This window comes from Haliotis asinina, chromosome 16, assembly GCF_037392515.1.
Source record: "Haliotis asinina isolate JCU_RB_2024 chromosome 16, JCU_Hal_asi_v2, whole genome shotgun sequence".
Lineage (NCBI taxonomy): Eukaryota > Metazoa > Mollusca > Gastropoda > Lepetellida > Haliotidae > Haliotis > Haliotis asinina.
Genome location: NC_090295.1, coordinates 14,274,299 through 14,289,405, shown reverse-complemented (window position 1 = coordinate 14,289,405; position 15,107 = coordinate 14,274,299). Strand labels below are relative to the sequence as shown.

The 15,107-nt window shown below is 40.2% G+C and overlaps 1 protein-coding gene across 1 annotated transcript in view; it reads right to left on the bottom strand.

Annotated features, from left to right (window-relative positions):
• LOC137267898 (6-phosphogluconate dehydrogenase, decarboxylating-like) overlaps window positions 1-15,107 on the bottom strand; it is a 44,681-nt gene that overhangs the window by 6,834 nt on the left and 22,740 nt on the right. Inside the window, exons 3-9 of the mRNA XM_067802342.1 lie at window positions 10,994-11,173; window positions 5,482-5,547; window positions 4,653-4,771; window positions 4,043-4,109; window positions 3,212-3,346; window positions 2,021-2,146; window positions 279-342 (exon numbers count right to left, since the gene is read on the bottom strand). Coding sequence (XP_067658443.1) covers window positions 279-342; window positions 2,021-2,146; window positions 3,212-3,346; window positions 4,043-4,109; window positions 4,653-4,771; window positions 5,482-5,547; window positions 10,994-11,173 — 757 coding nt within the window. The remainder of the gene's footprint in view (window positions 1-278; window positions 343-2,020; window positions 2,147-3,211; window positions 3,347-4,042; window positions 4,110-4,652; window positions 4,772-5,481; window positions 5,548-10,993; window positions 11,174-15,107) is intronic.

The window sequence follows — 15,107 nt, the reverse complement described above, 5'->3', positions numbered from 1 at the left end:
TTCCACCAATGGACCACTCATGTCCCTTCCAGGTTCCTGAGTGAGTGAGTGAGTTGGGTTTTGTGCCGCTTTTAGCAATATTCCAGCAATATCATGGCAAAATGGGCTTCCTATATTGTACCTTTGTATGGGATCAAGTCTTCGGCGTAACAAGTGAACGCTATAACCACTTGGCTACTAACTTCCTGAACGCATGAAAGTGACATAAAGTGTGGATACAGTTGAAACCTGCCAGAAGCTATACACTGGGAAGAAGTTAGCTGAAAATATTCCCCTACCTATAAGTGTGACAGGAACTCCATACTCCAGGGATGAAATAGCAGTCCACTTTCCTGTGCCTTTCTGAAATGAACAACATTGAACATTATAAAGACCTTATAATAAAATAAATGAAACTAAATCATGACATACGTTGTCCCAGTACTTACAATATACAACATACAAACAGAGTTACCATTAGAAAACACAGACTGGGTGTCACTGTACAGAAAAACCTCTGCCAAGATGTTTTAAGCTCTCTCAGAGCTAAGTGCTATACATTAACATGGACTTCTGACTATCTGAGTGCTAAGAGAGCTTTGAAAATCTAGGCCCTATCGCCAACACTAAGTCTATATGCCTAGGTGCGCTGGTTAGAATCACTTTAGTGGTAAGTTCACTCTAAGGCAGGAACATCATCTGTTTTAGCAGTAAGGGCTTATAAGTTGGTGAAGGGGTTGTTCTTGGAAATGGGCATTTATCACATCAAATACATGTATTGTATATGCTCAGCATATAGGTAATTTCAACAGTATTTCAGTTAGATCACAAGATTTCACGTTACTATGGGGTGAAAGGAAGTTCAGTTGATCCCAGTAAAGAATCTGACTCCAACACTAATTTGTGTCAACTGTACTTCACTCGCACACCATTCCAGGGTCAACAATGGATTAAGCCAATTGAAGGTGCATGGTGGTGGTCTGGCCAGAACAATCCAGTGATCAACACCATGAGCATCAACCAACAATGATGTATGAAGCCCAGTCTGTGAGACACCACCTGATCACAACAGTCGTCTTTTGCTTAGTGATTGAGTGAGTGAGTTTAGTTTTACATCTCATAAAGTAATATTCCAGCTATATGGTGGCAGTCTGAAAACAATCAAGTCTTAACTAGACAATCCAGAGATCAATAGCACAAGCGTCAACCTGGTCAACTGCAGGGATGGCAAAAGGTGAAAGTGGTTTCAAAGGAAAATCAGCTGGGGGTCTGAGTGCAGGGTTTAGGATCGATTCATTTGCATTAAAATCTACAGATTTCCATGAAAAAATGCCATCCCTGTTTTTCAAAGGACACCAAACTTTGTGATATCTCCTCAAAGATTTTTTTTTTCTGATTCTTACTTTGGCAGTTACTTTTGTCAAGCCATTCCCAAATGAATTTATCTCTCACTTCTTTATTGATATCACTGATTTACGATTTTTAATCCCGGGTCAAAATTGTCAACATATTTCGTCGCAATTACTGATGAATTTCTAAAACAGTGATTCTTATTGGATGCATTGATTAAAGTTATCAAATCGAATGTTAGCTTAGAAAGCAGTTAGGAAACTGGAAGCATGGGTTTGTTTCCGATTTTATAACTGATTTTATGAGACGTGAAATTCTGCAATTTGATAGCCCAAGAGACACGGATGTGAGTACTTGATGTTGATAAGTGGGCCTTCAATCTTTCCCTAACTATTTTATCCTTGGACTTTGACGAATCTCAAGATCAATTGATTTGCATTTAAATTCACAGATTTGAAAATTGCCATCCCTGCAACTGGGAACTGATGACAGGTGTGAAGCAAGTCTTACCACCCGATCCCCGTTAGTCACCTCTTACAACAAGTATAGGTTACTGACGGCCTATATTCTAACCCGGACCGTCACGGGTACATCTCTTGTAAAATACCTGTTATAACCTGCATTTTCGGGGTGAGAGGAAGAGTGGAAAAACATTTCCATCTCATCCTTTTCATTCACCACTGTTACTTACCTGGCCAGCAGAGTCTCTGATTTTCTCAACAAGATAATCTCCCTTTGCATCCTTGAACTTCATGATGTCTCTCGTGATCTCAATCAAGAAGGATTCAAGCTCGCCTTTGTTCCACTCATCAAATACCTGCAAATATTCAGTCAGTGATTGGTAACAGGAAATACTGTTTATCTCTAAATCAGGGATGGCGACAGGTTAAAGTGAATGTTAGTATGTGAGTACTTGACGTTGATAAGCGGGACCTCAGCACCCTAAATATTTTCTCTCTGCATTTAGACGGATCCCAAGACCAGCTGATTTGAGTTCAAATAAAACAGATTACCATCCCTGCTAAATAGAGTTATTATTCTACCTACTAATTCAGATTAGAGTGATAAATGCACAGGTTCAATGCAAGTTGTCTTCAACATATATGTCTTATACCCTGCTCATTGCAACGAGTGCAAACATGTGTGTATGTGTGTATGTGTGTGTGAACATGTGTGCACCCTGAGAAGTCACATGTGTTGACCTCTGCTTTTGTTCAAGGGGGTAAGATAAGGTCATGCAGGAATTTCTTCAAAGACTACAATGCTGTAAGCCAAGATTCATCATCTGCATTGTTAACTCATTGATAGCGGCATAATTCACATCTATAATAATAATGCACATATTACTTCCCTTGCAGGATTCAAATTAACATGTGTCAAGTCTATAAATTTATAAAACACAAGATTGTCTCAGTAGTTTACAGGCCACCATTTGAATCTGGTGGCAATGAGGAACTTGAAAGAAACGTGACAATAAGCCTCCTCTTTAACAAGGTGGGAATTTAGCCTGTACCAGAATTCAGATCTATCATCAACTTCAGACTTTAAGACTGATAAAATGATGTGTCTCCTTACATCATGTAGGTGTGAAACAGTATAATGCAACATTAGTAGAACTGCTGCATTTTGCCTTTGGTCTGGTAAACTTTATTTCAGCTTTTGTAACTTCTTTTCTATCTATGTCATAAAATGACTATATTTTGTTTTGTTTATTCAGAATAAAAGGCAATGGTTATGTTTTTTCCATGTTATCTGACACTATACAGTTTGAATCTTGTCAAAGATCTGCATTGTGATACCATACCGTGGTAAGAGCATACTCTTTCACCCCTGATTTTAGGCTGATCATTTCATTTAATTGCACCTTGAAACGAGATCATACATTTGCCATTTCCTGGTGTGTCAGACCGAGCCCTGATTTCATGAGGTGGTAGGCCTCACAGATGAGCTGCATGTCGCCGTACTCGATCCCGTTGTGCACCATCTTGACGAAGTGACCTGCTCCATCAGGGCCCACCTGTGAGTGGGTGAGTGAATGAGTATGGTTTTACTCTGATTTTAGCAAAATTCCAGCAATATCACAGGGGTGCATCAGAAATGGGCTTCACACACTGTACCCACCTTACATTTAACACTGATACCCCACCGCCTGTATACAGAAGAAACAACTCAACACTATAACAAACGAGGCACAGTCTGGAGCTTAAGCTGAACAACATCAAAACAAACCCACCTCAAGCACTGCAATGAATAAAAAGAGATACATGGTATGTTATTTCTGTTGAAGTTGTAATCTTAAGTTCGTCTGACAATCTACCCCAAAACAAGACAACTTTCATCAAATGAATCTTCATACTCTCACAAATTCCATTTCAGTTTTACTGAACAGTTTAACACTGTTTAACTGCATCTCCTACAAGTGAAAACAACATGCCTGCCTCTAAAAAATCCTAAATTACAAGTGAAAATAACAAGCTCAAATCTCAACAATAAACATGCATTTTGACAATCCTATAATTGAGAATATCAAGCTTGCATCTTGATAATCTTTTTTTATCAGTGCAAATGTCAACAATCCGTTTTTCATGAGCAAAGTGACAAGCCTGCATTAATTAATCCTCAAGTAATTTACAGGGACTAAACTCCAATAAGAGTTTAATATAAAGTATGATGTCTAGGGATGAAGCGTTTTCACTAACTGTATACTACCTACCCAGTCACAGCATGGCTCTGAGCCCACCTTGGCTGATATGCCCTGGAAGATGTCCTTGATGTGAGGCCTGCAAACACAGGTCAGAAACTTTAGTGAGAGGACAATTTTAGGTCTAAATGATTGCAAAACAAATTATGAATTATCCAAAACAAGTGATCCAAAAATGAATTTTAACACTGCCATTATTAATCCAAATGATGGCACAACACCCTATTTGCAGTTTAAATGATCGTGCAACAAATCACAAACTTTCTATTGCAATATATTCTACCATGAATACGATAATATCTCCCTGATTGAAACAAATGATAACAGTGTAAGGTAATATCTCCCCCCCACCACCCCTCCCCACCACCCCTCCCGACCCCATTCTTCTTTCTGTCAGCATTTTCATACAATTACGCGTTCAGCTATGGATTATAAAATGCACAGATGTTGTTTCTAAAAAAATTCAAAAATGTTTGACAAACAGTTAAGTTTTATGGGCTAGAGAAAATTTCAAAGTTCAGTTAGTTAAGTCTACAAGTAACATTGCTCCTCAGATTTAGTTGTATTCTCTAAATAATAGCTGTATGGTGAAATTTAAGGCAGAAAGGAGAAGTTTACATACCACGCTGCTGCGGATCCTCCCGGCATAAGGGATGGGCCGTAGCGGGCACCATCTTCTCCACCACTTACGCCACTACCGACAAAAAGTAGTCCCTTTTCCTCCAGGGATTTGGCTCTCCTCTAAAATGAGAAATTGTAAAGGTAGAAGATATCAACAATATCTTGTAAGTTTTACTTACTCACTTTTACCCTCACAGTCATTACATAAAAAACTAAACAGGAATTTATTTTGATCCATACATCTACTACTTCACAGTAATAACTGCTGCAGATCAGTGGCTGGGGAATGCTTGAATTCATCAAAGGAAACGCATCACAATTTGAGTGAAACATAGCTGTTGTTAAATATTAACTCACTCATCCATCAAGGGAAAACATTGGGGGTTTTCTGCTACCAGTATGTCTTACATTGGAGACCCGTGAAGGTACAAGGTAGATTAGGCCTTCAGCAACCCATACTTGCAACATAAGGGGACTACGTTTGTCGTAAGAGGCGACTAACATGATCGGGTGGTCAGGCTTGCTGACAATATCATTAAAGTGACGGTGGGCCCCATCAAAGTGAGATAGGCACTTGTGTGTGGCAGAGACGTTACCGGTTTCGTTTGGTATGAACTCATCATCCCCTTCATATACTCTGTAGTCGCTGGTGGGTGGTGGTGACAATGACAATATCATTATCACTGCATTGTCTGGTCCAGACTCAATTATTTACAGACCACCACCATATAGCTGGAATATTGCTGAGTGCAGCATAAAATTTCACTCACTCACTCACTCACTCACTCACTCACTCACTCACTCACTCACTCACTCACTCACTCACTCACGTTGGAGTCTCGGTATTCCGAGTTGCCACCATCAATGATAATGTCTCCTTTCTCCAACAGTGGAACCTGAGGACACAGAGAACATTGAATAAGAATGTGGTACACAAATTGGAATCATAACATAAACAGATTAGATCAACATGATCACAAGTAACACATACTTTGAATAACATAGTGCACAGGTGGGAATAGCATGTTACACAGCTTTGAACAACACTGGATACACCTTGGAATAACGTAATATGTGCCTTGGAATAATATGGTATACAGATAGGAATAATTTGTTATAAGCTTTAGAAAAATATGGAATAACAAAGTATACAGATTAACATGGGATATTCATGGAATAATTTTGCAAACAACTTTGTAAATAACTTGCATATTTATGGATGCATGCATGCAAAGTTTGTTTAAGCAGCTTGCAGCTATACTCTGATTCTATTACTGCAGCCTTTAATTGATCATATCTGGGACAATCATCTAGTCAAACTAGTGGTTGACAGCTTAAGCACTGATTCAAGTACAATGACACCATCAGCTGAGACCATCCAGAATAGGGTTTGTAAGGGTGTCAGGTCACTTTGCGAGAATTCAGTACTTCCACTGACAAAAAAACCTGTTTCGGCAATGGCGACAACACTGTTACAAGGGGTATGCAAGTAATCAAACACTGCAAATTGTGGTTCGTGAGACTTCTTTCATGGCATCCTGCATAATCTCGAGGGTATATGATTTACCCCACAATACCCTGGATGCATCTGTGGCTTTGTTTTATTTCTGCCCTTTGCTGGCTCTGCATTTTCACAGTAGCCAATCAGGTTAGCTGACATTACAACTGAGCTTGCCACTATAATGCCAGTGTCAACAAAGGTAGCGGTCACAGCCGTGAAGGTACCTCTACATCATTTGTATTGCCAAGTTCAATCAGTAAGATAATGTGAGAAGCAAAACTATGTTGTGATTGGTACACGTAACTTCCCAGCATAGTCACCAGATTTCTTAAAAATACAGCCAAGGGAGGTAACAAAATCATCGGTCTGAGCCCAAGATGCATCATTGGGTATAGTGTAGATTTACTGTAACATATACCCTGAATATTATCAAGGATGCTTTCATGGTGAGTGAAAACATCCTTTCCGCATGTTACTGTATGGAACTGTCTACATTACACATCTGTTAAATATGACCTTTTCATCATAACAGCAGACAAAACACTGAAGTCACAGTTATGATAAAAGAACCATCAGACAATATCAAGATAGTGGAGTTACATCTGTCACCGAATGAACAAGAATTTGTTAACTGAATGGGTCTGTGACATGTGTGAACTTTAATTAATAAATATGTTACAAGTTCCAATAATATTTTATGACATATTTATTTGAGAACAAGCACAATATTTTATTTGAGTGGCATTCTAAAAGTTGGTGGTAGAGAGATGACAAACCTTAAGGATGATCAACTTCTTTAACGTCGCCATTGTGAAAATAAAGATGTTCATCAACCATAAACAGAGAAAGGTTTTGTCATCTCCAGGATAATATTTTATCTGACAGAAGGTTTGAAGAATTAACTTTCAGTTTAAGACAGTGTATTTCAAGATCTGCTATGCAGTGCTGTTTAACTGCATCAAATGAACAAGAACATATCCCTCAGGGTTAAGAAGAGCTCCTTACTTTAATGGTGATTTACCCTGGGACTCATACTCTTTATTTTCAGGGGTCCTGTTCAAATTAAGGATCCCAGACACTTAAAATAGAGAATACTACATGGTCTCATTACATATGAATAATATGAAACAATGGTTACAATGGTAACTGATGTCACAATGTATGTCGGCTGTCATTGCCTTGTACAGGCATCTACAGTAAACTACTCATAGCACCCCGTTTTTTGGTTTGCAGTTACTTCACCCGGCTAACTTCACTGGTCAACAATCATCAATGGGTATAATGTCATAGTTCAACTCACAATTAAACGTTCGCAATGTTTACATTCCCATAATACATTTAAGTTATAGAATGAATGACTTCACATGTTTGTTGTGAATGAAAAAGTAGTTCCGTCATGACGTGGTGCAGTTGAGGTCATCAGTTATCCAATCAAATTGTAAGAATAGTTATCCAGTGTCAGTTATGACACAGGTCAACACGACATGACACTCATGCGACGTACGAAGTTAGTATGCAACTACCCATACGTTGACCGCATGGGTAACATATATTATTATTAATAAAGTTATTGTATTGTGTATCATGATCATCAAATAAATCATTACCGTAATTAAATAGCAAATGATACCATAACACAACATGCATGAATTGTCAATTTGTATACTTATGATGTCTGAACTCGGAACCTGTCAATCCCTGCTTTATGTTCAGCAGGTGTCTGAACAGACAAATTATTGCTAGGTAATAAATAAAGAGTTGCCATCTGCTGTTACCAACATTTAATTATGTTTTTCCAAGCCAGACAAAACTGAGTGGATAGTATAGTATAGTTGTATTCTAACATACTGCGATTCAGGTACCCGTATTTCGATATGTATTGCGATACATATTACAATATATTGGGAGCTTAAGTGTTTGACAGTAGGTGCCTTTAATTGAACATGCTGATCCTATTTGTAAAATTCTAAGTCAGTGAACATACATACTCATGGAAACAAGTAAGGGAATACATGAAATTACATGTGTTCATTTATTTATTTCCAGATTTTCACCCACAGTGCAATATAAACCTTGTGAAGAAACCTGGAAAAGAATAAAGGAACACTTCTACTTTCAGATGTTCCCTTTCTTGTTTCAGTGAGTATATGTTACGGTTCTTGTAATTGCGATCTCAAAATAATTCTGCTTAGTCAAGGATTCTATTTTTATTTGTGAAAAAAACCAAATTATAATATTACCGTACGTAAAAATTGACAAACACAGGAATGTATCTGTCAGGGCAAAGTTGTGCTTCTTACTTAATGTTCAGCAGGTGTTTGAACATGCAAAATTACAAAAAAAGGAATAGTTGGTTTCTGCACTTACCTACATTTATGCATGCTTTTTTCCCCTAAGCCATGCAAAATTGAATGCATAGTCAAATAAAAACAGATTCAATTATTTTATGAAAGATTTTAGTTGGCAGTTTTCAGCTTCCATAACCTGAAAGTGTGACTGTATTGCCCTCAGGTAACCTGGTCAGTGTGCCAGGTGTACTTAATGAATGTAGGTTTACTCATGTGCACAAATTAATTACATTCAACACCAATTTTTAACTGAAGAGCAAGTGATAATACTGATACCATGAGACCATTTGAATTTACCATATTCACTGTAATATGTGCACCTGTGTAAAATACTTGACAAGAGGGTATGCTTTTTCAAACCATTGACAGGAATACAGGTGGAAAATCCCATTACCTCATGCCCGGGACAAGTCACTTTTCATATCTGGCTATCAAATAATGGTATCTTACTTGTCCTTGGGCTACTAGATAATTTCCACTTACGGTTTCAAACTGCAAATAAACTTTGATTTCATATCTGCTTAAAATGTAGCTATTAAATTTTGCAATGAAAATAAAGAATAGTTATCTTACTTTGCTATTTGTCACTTCGTAATAAATATGTCCTGCAACATTAACATCAAATACCATCGCCATATAGCTGGAATAGTGCTGAGTGCGACGTAAAACTAAAACTCACACCAAATAACATGCCGATTTATCCTTTCATAATAACATTATCATCATTGTGTCATAAAAATAAAGGCAAGCAGAAATTAGTTATGACAAGTTACTTTCTGAAGGTCATTTGCCCTGTGCAAGTGGCTTGTTTTATAAAAAATTGAACCCTGGAATATTGTCTTCTGAGAAGTGGTGGTGAAGAAACTAAGATAAAAAATCAATGAAAATCCATAAAGTAATTTCATACTCTCTTTATAATACTGTTTTCTTTAAAATCTACACAAAACATTGTAAACTTGTAAATTTTTGGTCTCAGTATAGGTGGTTACAAAAACTTACAGCTTGTTAAGTTGAATTTGGGTGATTAAATACAAAATATACCGTAACCAGGTCTATCAGAATTTACACAAGACACTCCTTGTATCGATGACAACTGTTGATATGTTTGCCTCTGTTAAGGTATTAATCTCTATCGGTTCATGAACAAACGCTTGACTAGGCTTGAATTTAGGACAAAGTATAGTGGGTGATTAATAAAACAAATACGGTAGTGATAACTATCAGACTTTATGATGCTCCTGTATGGAATCGATGGTGACCACTGACATGCTGACCTGCCTTTAAGGTATTAATCACTCTCTGGTCATAAACAAATGCATGCCTATTTTTAGCAGACTCCATTCCAATTTCCAGTAATGGAAAGGTTAAACCAGCATGACTTTTTAACAGACAATAAATGACATTTATGACATTTCCACTGAACAAGTCACACAGATTCAGTAAGAAATGGATATTTGGAATGTCGGGATAATGGGGGGCTTTGATGAAGACTCCTGCTGATGTCTATCTGGTCAAGGACAATTAGTGCTCTGAAGCACTTTCAACATGTTCAACCTCAATCAGGTGTGACTAATTAAGTTTCTCTCAAAACATGCCTGTTCTTTCACCCTCATATAGAACTCTGTGGTTGGCTTACTTTCTTGGGATACAGTCACCACCTCAATAGTTTCATTCAATACACCAACTTTGACATAGTAAAACTGCTATGTCAGGCTCCCTGGTTCAGTGAGTAGCCCCCTTTGGCTAGGTTTTTAACCAATCTGTAAATACTATGCATCCTTCCAAGACCAAGAATTGATATGATAACGATTTCCATAGAAAATGGTGTCAGTGAAGGAAACTTTAATTGCTATGAAATTACTATCAAAAGAATTTTGTACACATTTTAATTGACATTTCTCTGAAAACAATTTTAGCTTCTTGTGCATTATATTACAATTTTGTCAGTCATCAAGACTTTATGGCTACGGCAGATAAGTTACCTTGTCTGTTCCTGAAGGTATTTACAAATAGGATGATAAAGTGTACCAGAAGGTATTTCCAAATAGGATGATAAAGTGTACCAGAAGGTATTTCCAAATAGGCTGATAAAGTGTACCTGAAGGTATTCACAAATAGGATGATAAAGTGTACCAGAAGGTATTTCCAAATAGGATGATAAAGTGTACCATGCTACGCTACATATACAAGACAGTAGTGTCTTGCATTGCATAAAATACCAACAGTCATAAAACTGAAATTTTATGAGTATGGTTAAATGTCGCTTTTAGCAGTGTTCCAGTAATATCATGGCCAGAGCACCAGAAATGGGCTTCACACATTATACCCATGTGAAAGCGAACCTGAGCCATCAGCCTGAAGACAGAGCAATTTAATCACTAGGTTTCCCTAATGCCACTCTGGTGCCAGAAAGTGATGTAAACACTGTATGTACGTTAAGTTGCTTGCTAAAGTTGTGTGCAAATAATGTAGAAAGCTTTTCTGAATGCTGACCAGTTTATCAATGAAGGCATCTACAGCCTGTCCTGCCTTGACCAGCATCATGACACGCCGTGGCTTCTTCAGCAACTTCACCATCTCCTCCAGCGACTTGGCACCAATCACCTTCGTGCCCTTGGCCTCCTTTGCCAAAAAGTCATCCACCTTAGACACAGTCCGGTTGAAGGCAACCACCTAAAAATACAGGATATAATACATTCACTGCAAAACATCAGCATAGTCACATTATATTATACTTGGTCAAAGACTAAACCTGGTCCACCTTTGATGAAGTTGAAGGTCACCACCTACAACACAACACAGGTGTTATCAGTCCGAGACGCAACGTGTACGTGAGACGGCATATCGTCTCTTGTTCCCGAGACGGTGTGCTCCGCAGTACTAACTGAAGCACTTCCCCCTAATTAATTCAATCACCGTGGAAACACCTCAATTGGTTGCGAACATGATGCATGGTAATTAAAGCGTCCCGTAAAATCCCCAAGGGTGGTGGGGTACTTGACAGTCATGAATGAACAGGTTTTTCGATCTTGGATGCCATGCTTTCGTCATTTGCACTGAACAGATTACAACTTGCAGAATACAAGTTGTTTGTCCGACAAAATATTTACAATCATCCTAGGTTGATGCATACTGGATCTCTCTATTTTACGATTTTTTCGGCACATGAAAACATCGGGAAAGCAGAATACCACGTCCAGGGTCGGCTGTTTACATATGCCAATCTCACAAAAATCAATTCATCGCAAAAGAAAAGGTGATTTATTTCATTTGAATGTATCACTGGTGGAAATGTCAACGTATTCATCTTGCAGAAAGTTACGGAATATTTTGAAACTAATACAATCCCTACCGTATCTTGCATGAATCAAAACTTAGCCAACTTCGTCAAAAGTAATCCTGCGAAAACTATTAAGTCATTTGCATATTTTCGGAAGTGACATACGTCCATTGTGTAACTCAACACAGCACACTGAAAAAAAGGACTCAGTGTCAGCCTTAGCTGACATCTTGTACTGATCAAAATTAGTGTTAAATTAGAATACTTGCTTCGCTATTTCATTACAGCTGATGGTGTTGACATGTCGATATCGTATCTTCCAGAGTACATATCAGTTTATGCCTGCATTAGCCGTGTATGCTGTTTTACAGAACATACAGTCCCTGTAAACATGCGTGGCTGTTTCAGCCAATCAAATGAAGCGTGAACCCCTCGTATGTGAGGTGTTATCGGAAGGAAGTGAGCATGCAGTTTCATCGGTATGCACACTATTTTGTAAACACACCTCAAAAATGTTATTGATGTATGAAATTTAGGCTATGATGCATATCTCTCTGAATATCTCCATGGGTATGAATCTGCAAAACTTCATTGCCAAGACGATTATAGCAAACAGACTTGTAGTCCTAGCTAGTGTTCACCATTGGAACCGAACCAAATCCAAACGTTTCTGAACCTCTTGAAAGAGAAATTATTAAAATCTAAATATTTTAGATATTTAAATACTTACCTTACCATAGGTCTTATGCATATTACCTCTAGCTTCGCTAAACGAGATCAGACAGTCGTTGATTCGCCATCCCCTCGATGGCTACCTCATGTAATCTACGAATGTAGTCACGGAAGTGACGTGATCTCTCCACTCGCGCGAGAGCGCAGAATCCAAAATTCACTTTTACCGTCAACCGGAAGGTCCGAAGAGTCCAAAGTGGGGAGGAGCATCCAGCGTTGGGAGGGAGTCACCGCCCTATGGTAAGGTAAGTATTTAAATATCTAAAATATTTAGATTTTAATAAATTTTTAACTTACCTTACCATAGGTCTTATGCATATGGCTTCGACAGATGGATGGTGGTGTGGACTCCAGAGGACCATCCCTCAGCAAACAGTGCACATGCATCAGGAGAACTCGGGAAAGCCAATGTCAACGGTCTCAGGATAATACCTGGAACAGGACAAAGAGCAACCCAATAGAACTCCAAAGAAAAACCGACGCACCCTGGGGGTGAGGTTAATCTTAAGACCAAAGGTAAGTAGAAGTGTAGTTACCTAATGGGCGGATGGTCGGGTAAGTTGCTGAGCAACCACCAATGGACCAAATGACTGTAATCCCTCCACGTCTTCAACTGCCAAGTCCCTCAAGTAGTGGGATGCGAAGACAGTTGATGACCTCCAGAAACAGCCCTCCATGATCTGCGGTACTGTGCAGTTCCGATGGAGGGCCATCGTAGACGCCAAGGCCCTGATCTCGTGCGGGTTACTTGCTACCGGATGAGGCAGGTGCTTGTCGTCATAGGCCGCCAGGATAGTCGATCTGAGCCAGAGGGCAATAGTATTTCTGTTTACTTCACCTTTGCAGGACACGGCAAAGGGAATGAATAACCTTTTGCGGGATCGTCTCCTAGAGGCTGACCTTTTAATATAGCATCTGAGAGCCCTGACTGGACATAGCAGCTCCTCCTCCAAGTCATGATGACCCAAGATCGTAGACAAAGGAGGGATGGAGAATAACCTGTTAGGCTGCCCGGGAAGCTGGTTCTTAGCCACAAAATCCCAAAGCAAACCCAAATGAGCACGTCCGTGTCTTGACTGTTCAAATCGGATCTGAGTAACGTCAAGAGCATGGATCTCGCTGACTCTAGCCGCTGTTGCCAATGATAGTGAGAAAACCGTCTTCTTGGAAAGATGTTCAAAGGAGGCTTCTTCTAATGGCTCGTACGGCGGCCCTCTGAGATGTTGAAGGACAACATTAAGATCCCAAGCTGGAGGACGAAACTTGGTCTTCTGGTCTTCCAGCTTGAAAGCTTTGAGAAGCGCAATAAGTTCCGGTATCTTGGAGATCTGTGAATCTGACTTGATAGCAAGGACAGAATTCAAAGCTGACAAATAGGTGCCTAAGGTACTGCCTTTGAGATGTCTAGAGTTCCGTAGGTAGAGAAGGAACTGTGCCACAAACTGAGGAGATGCTGCCATGGGATCTTGAGATCTTCGTGTGCAAAAATTCTCAAAAGAGCGCCATTTGTCGTCATATAAAGAACGGGTAGAAACTCTATGCGCGCGAGCTATAACGTTCGCCACGTGCGCAGAGTAGCCCTTAGCCTTTAATGCTCTCTGCAGATGACCCATGCGTGAAGATGGAATCGCCGTGGATCCGGATGCAGCTGTCGACTGTGTGGATGTCGAAGCAGATGCAACCACTCTGGAAGTTTGTAAGGGTCTCCGCTGGCGAGCCGTCGAAGATCGGGAAACCACGATCTGGCTGGCCACCAAGGTGCGACCAAAAGCAGTCGGAGGTTCTGCGTCAGTCTGATCCTGGCGATTACATCCGAGAGAAGAATTGGAGGAGGGAACGCATATGCGTCCAGTCCTTCCCATGATAGAGACATCGCGTCGACTGCCCACGCCTGTGGATCCGGCACGGGAGATACGTACGTTGGTAACTGGTGATTGAAACTGGTGGCAAAAAGATCTACCAGTGGTCTCCCGAGTTGCCAGCAAATCTGGCGAAATGCATCCGGATGAAGCATCCACTCCGTCGGGGATGGTTTGCCGGGGCGCGACAGGGCGTCTGCCAGAATGTTTTTGCAGCCGGGAATGTGACGAGCCGCGATCACGATGCCGTTGCTGTCTACCAGATCCGCTAACAGGAACATCTGGTCCAGAAGTTGTTTGGACCTGGTTGTACCCTGATTGTGAATCACCCACACGACCGTGGAATTGTCGGACGCTACCAGGAGTCTGGAGTCTGTTAGGACCGGTAGCCAGTGGCGAACCGCTAGGATGACTGCTTGCATCTCCAGGCTGTTGATATGCCACTCCTTTTCGGCGTCTGACCACAGCCCTGAGGTTGTCTGGCCGTTCAAATGAGCACCCCATCCCAAGAGGGATGCGTCTACAAACAATTCGTGGTCGTGGTTGAAGTTTGTCAAATAAACACCGGCGCAGACGTTCCACTCTACCGTCCACCACCTGAGGTACTGATGCAGGTGCGGGGGTAGAAGAAATGACGACTGGAGGTCGTTCTCTCGAATGAATGGTAATAGGAACCTCTGTAGTGGGCGCAGCATAAGCCGTCCTCTGAGGGTGAGGTCCTGCGCCGACGTCAACA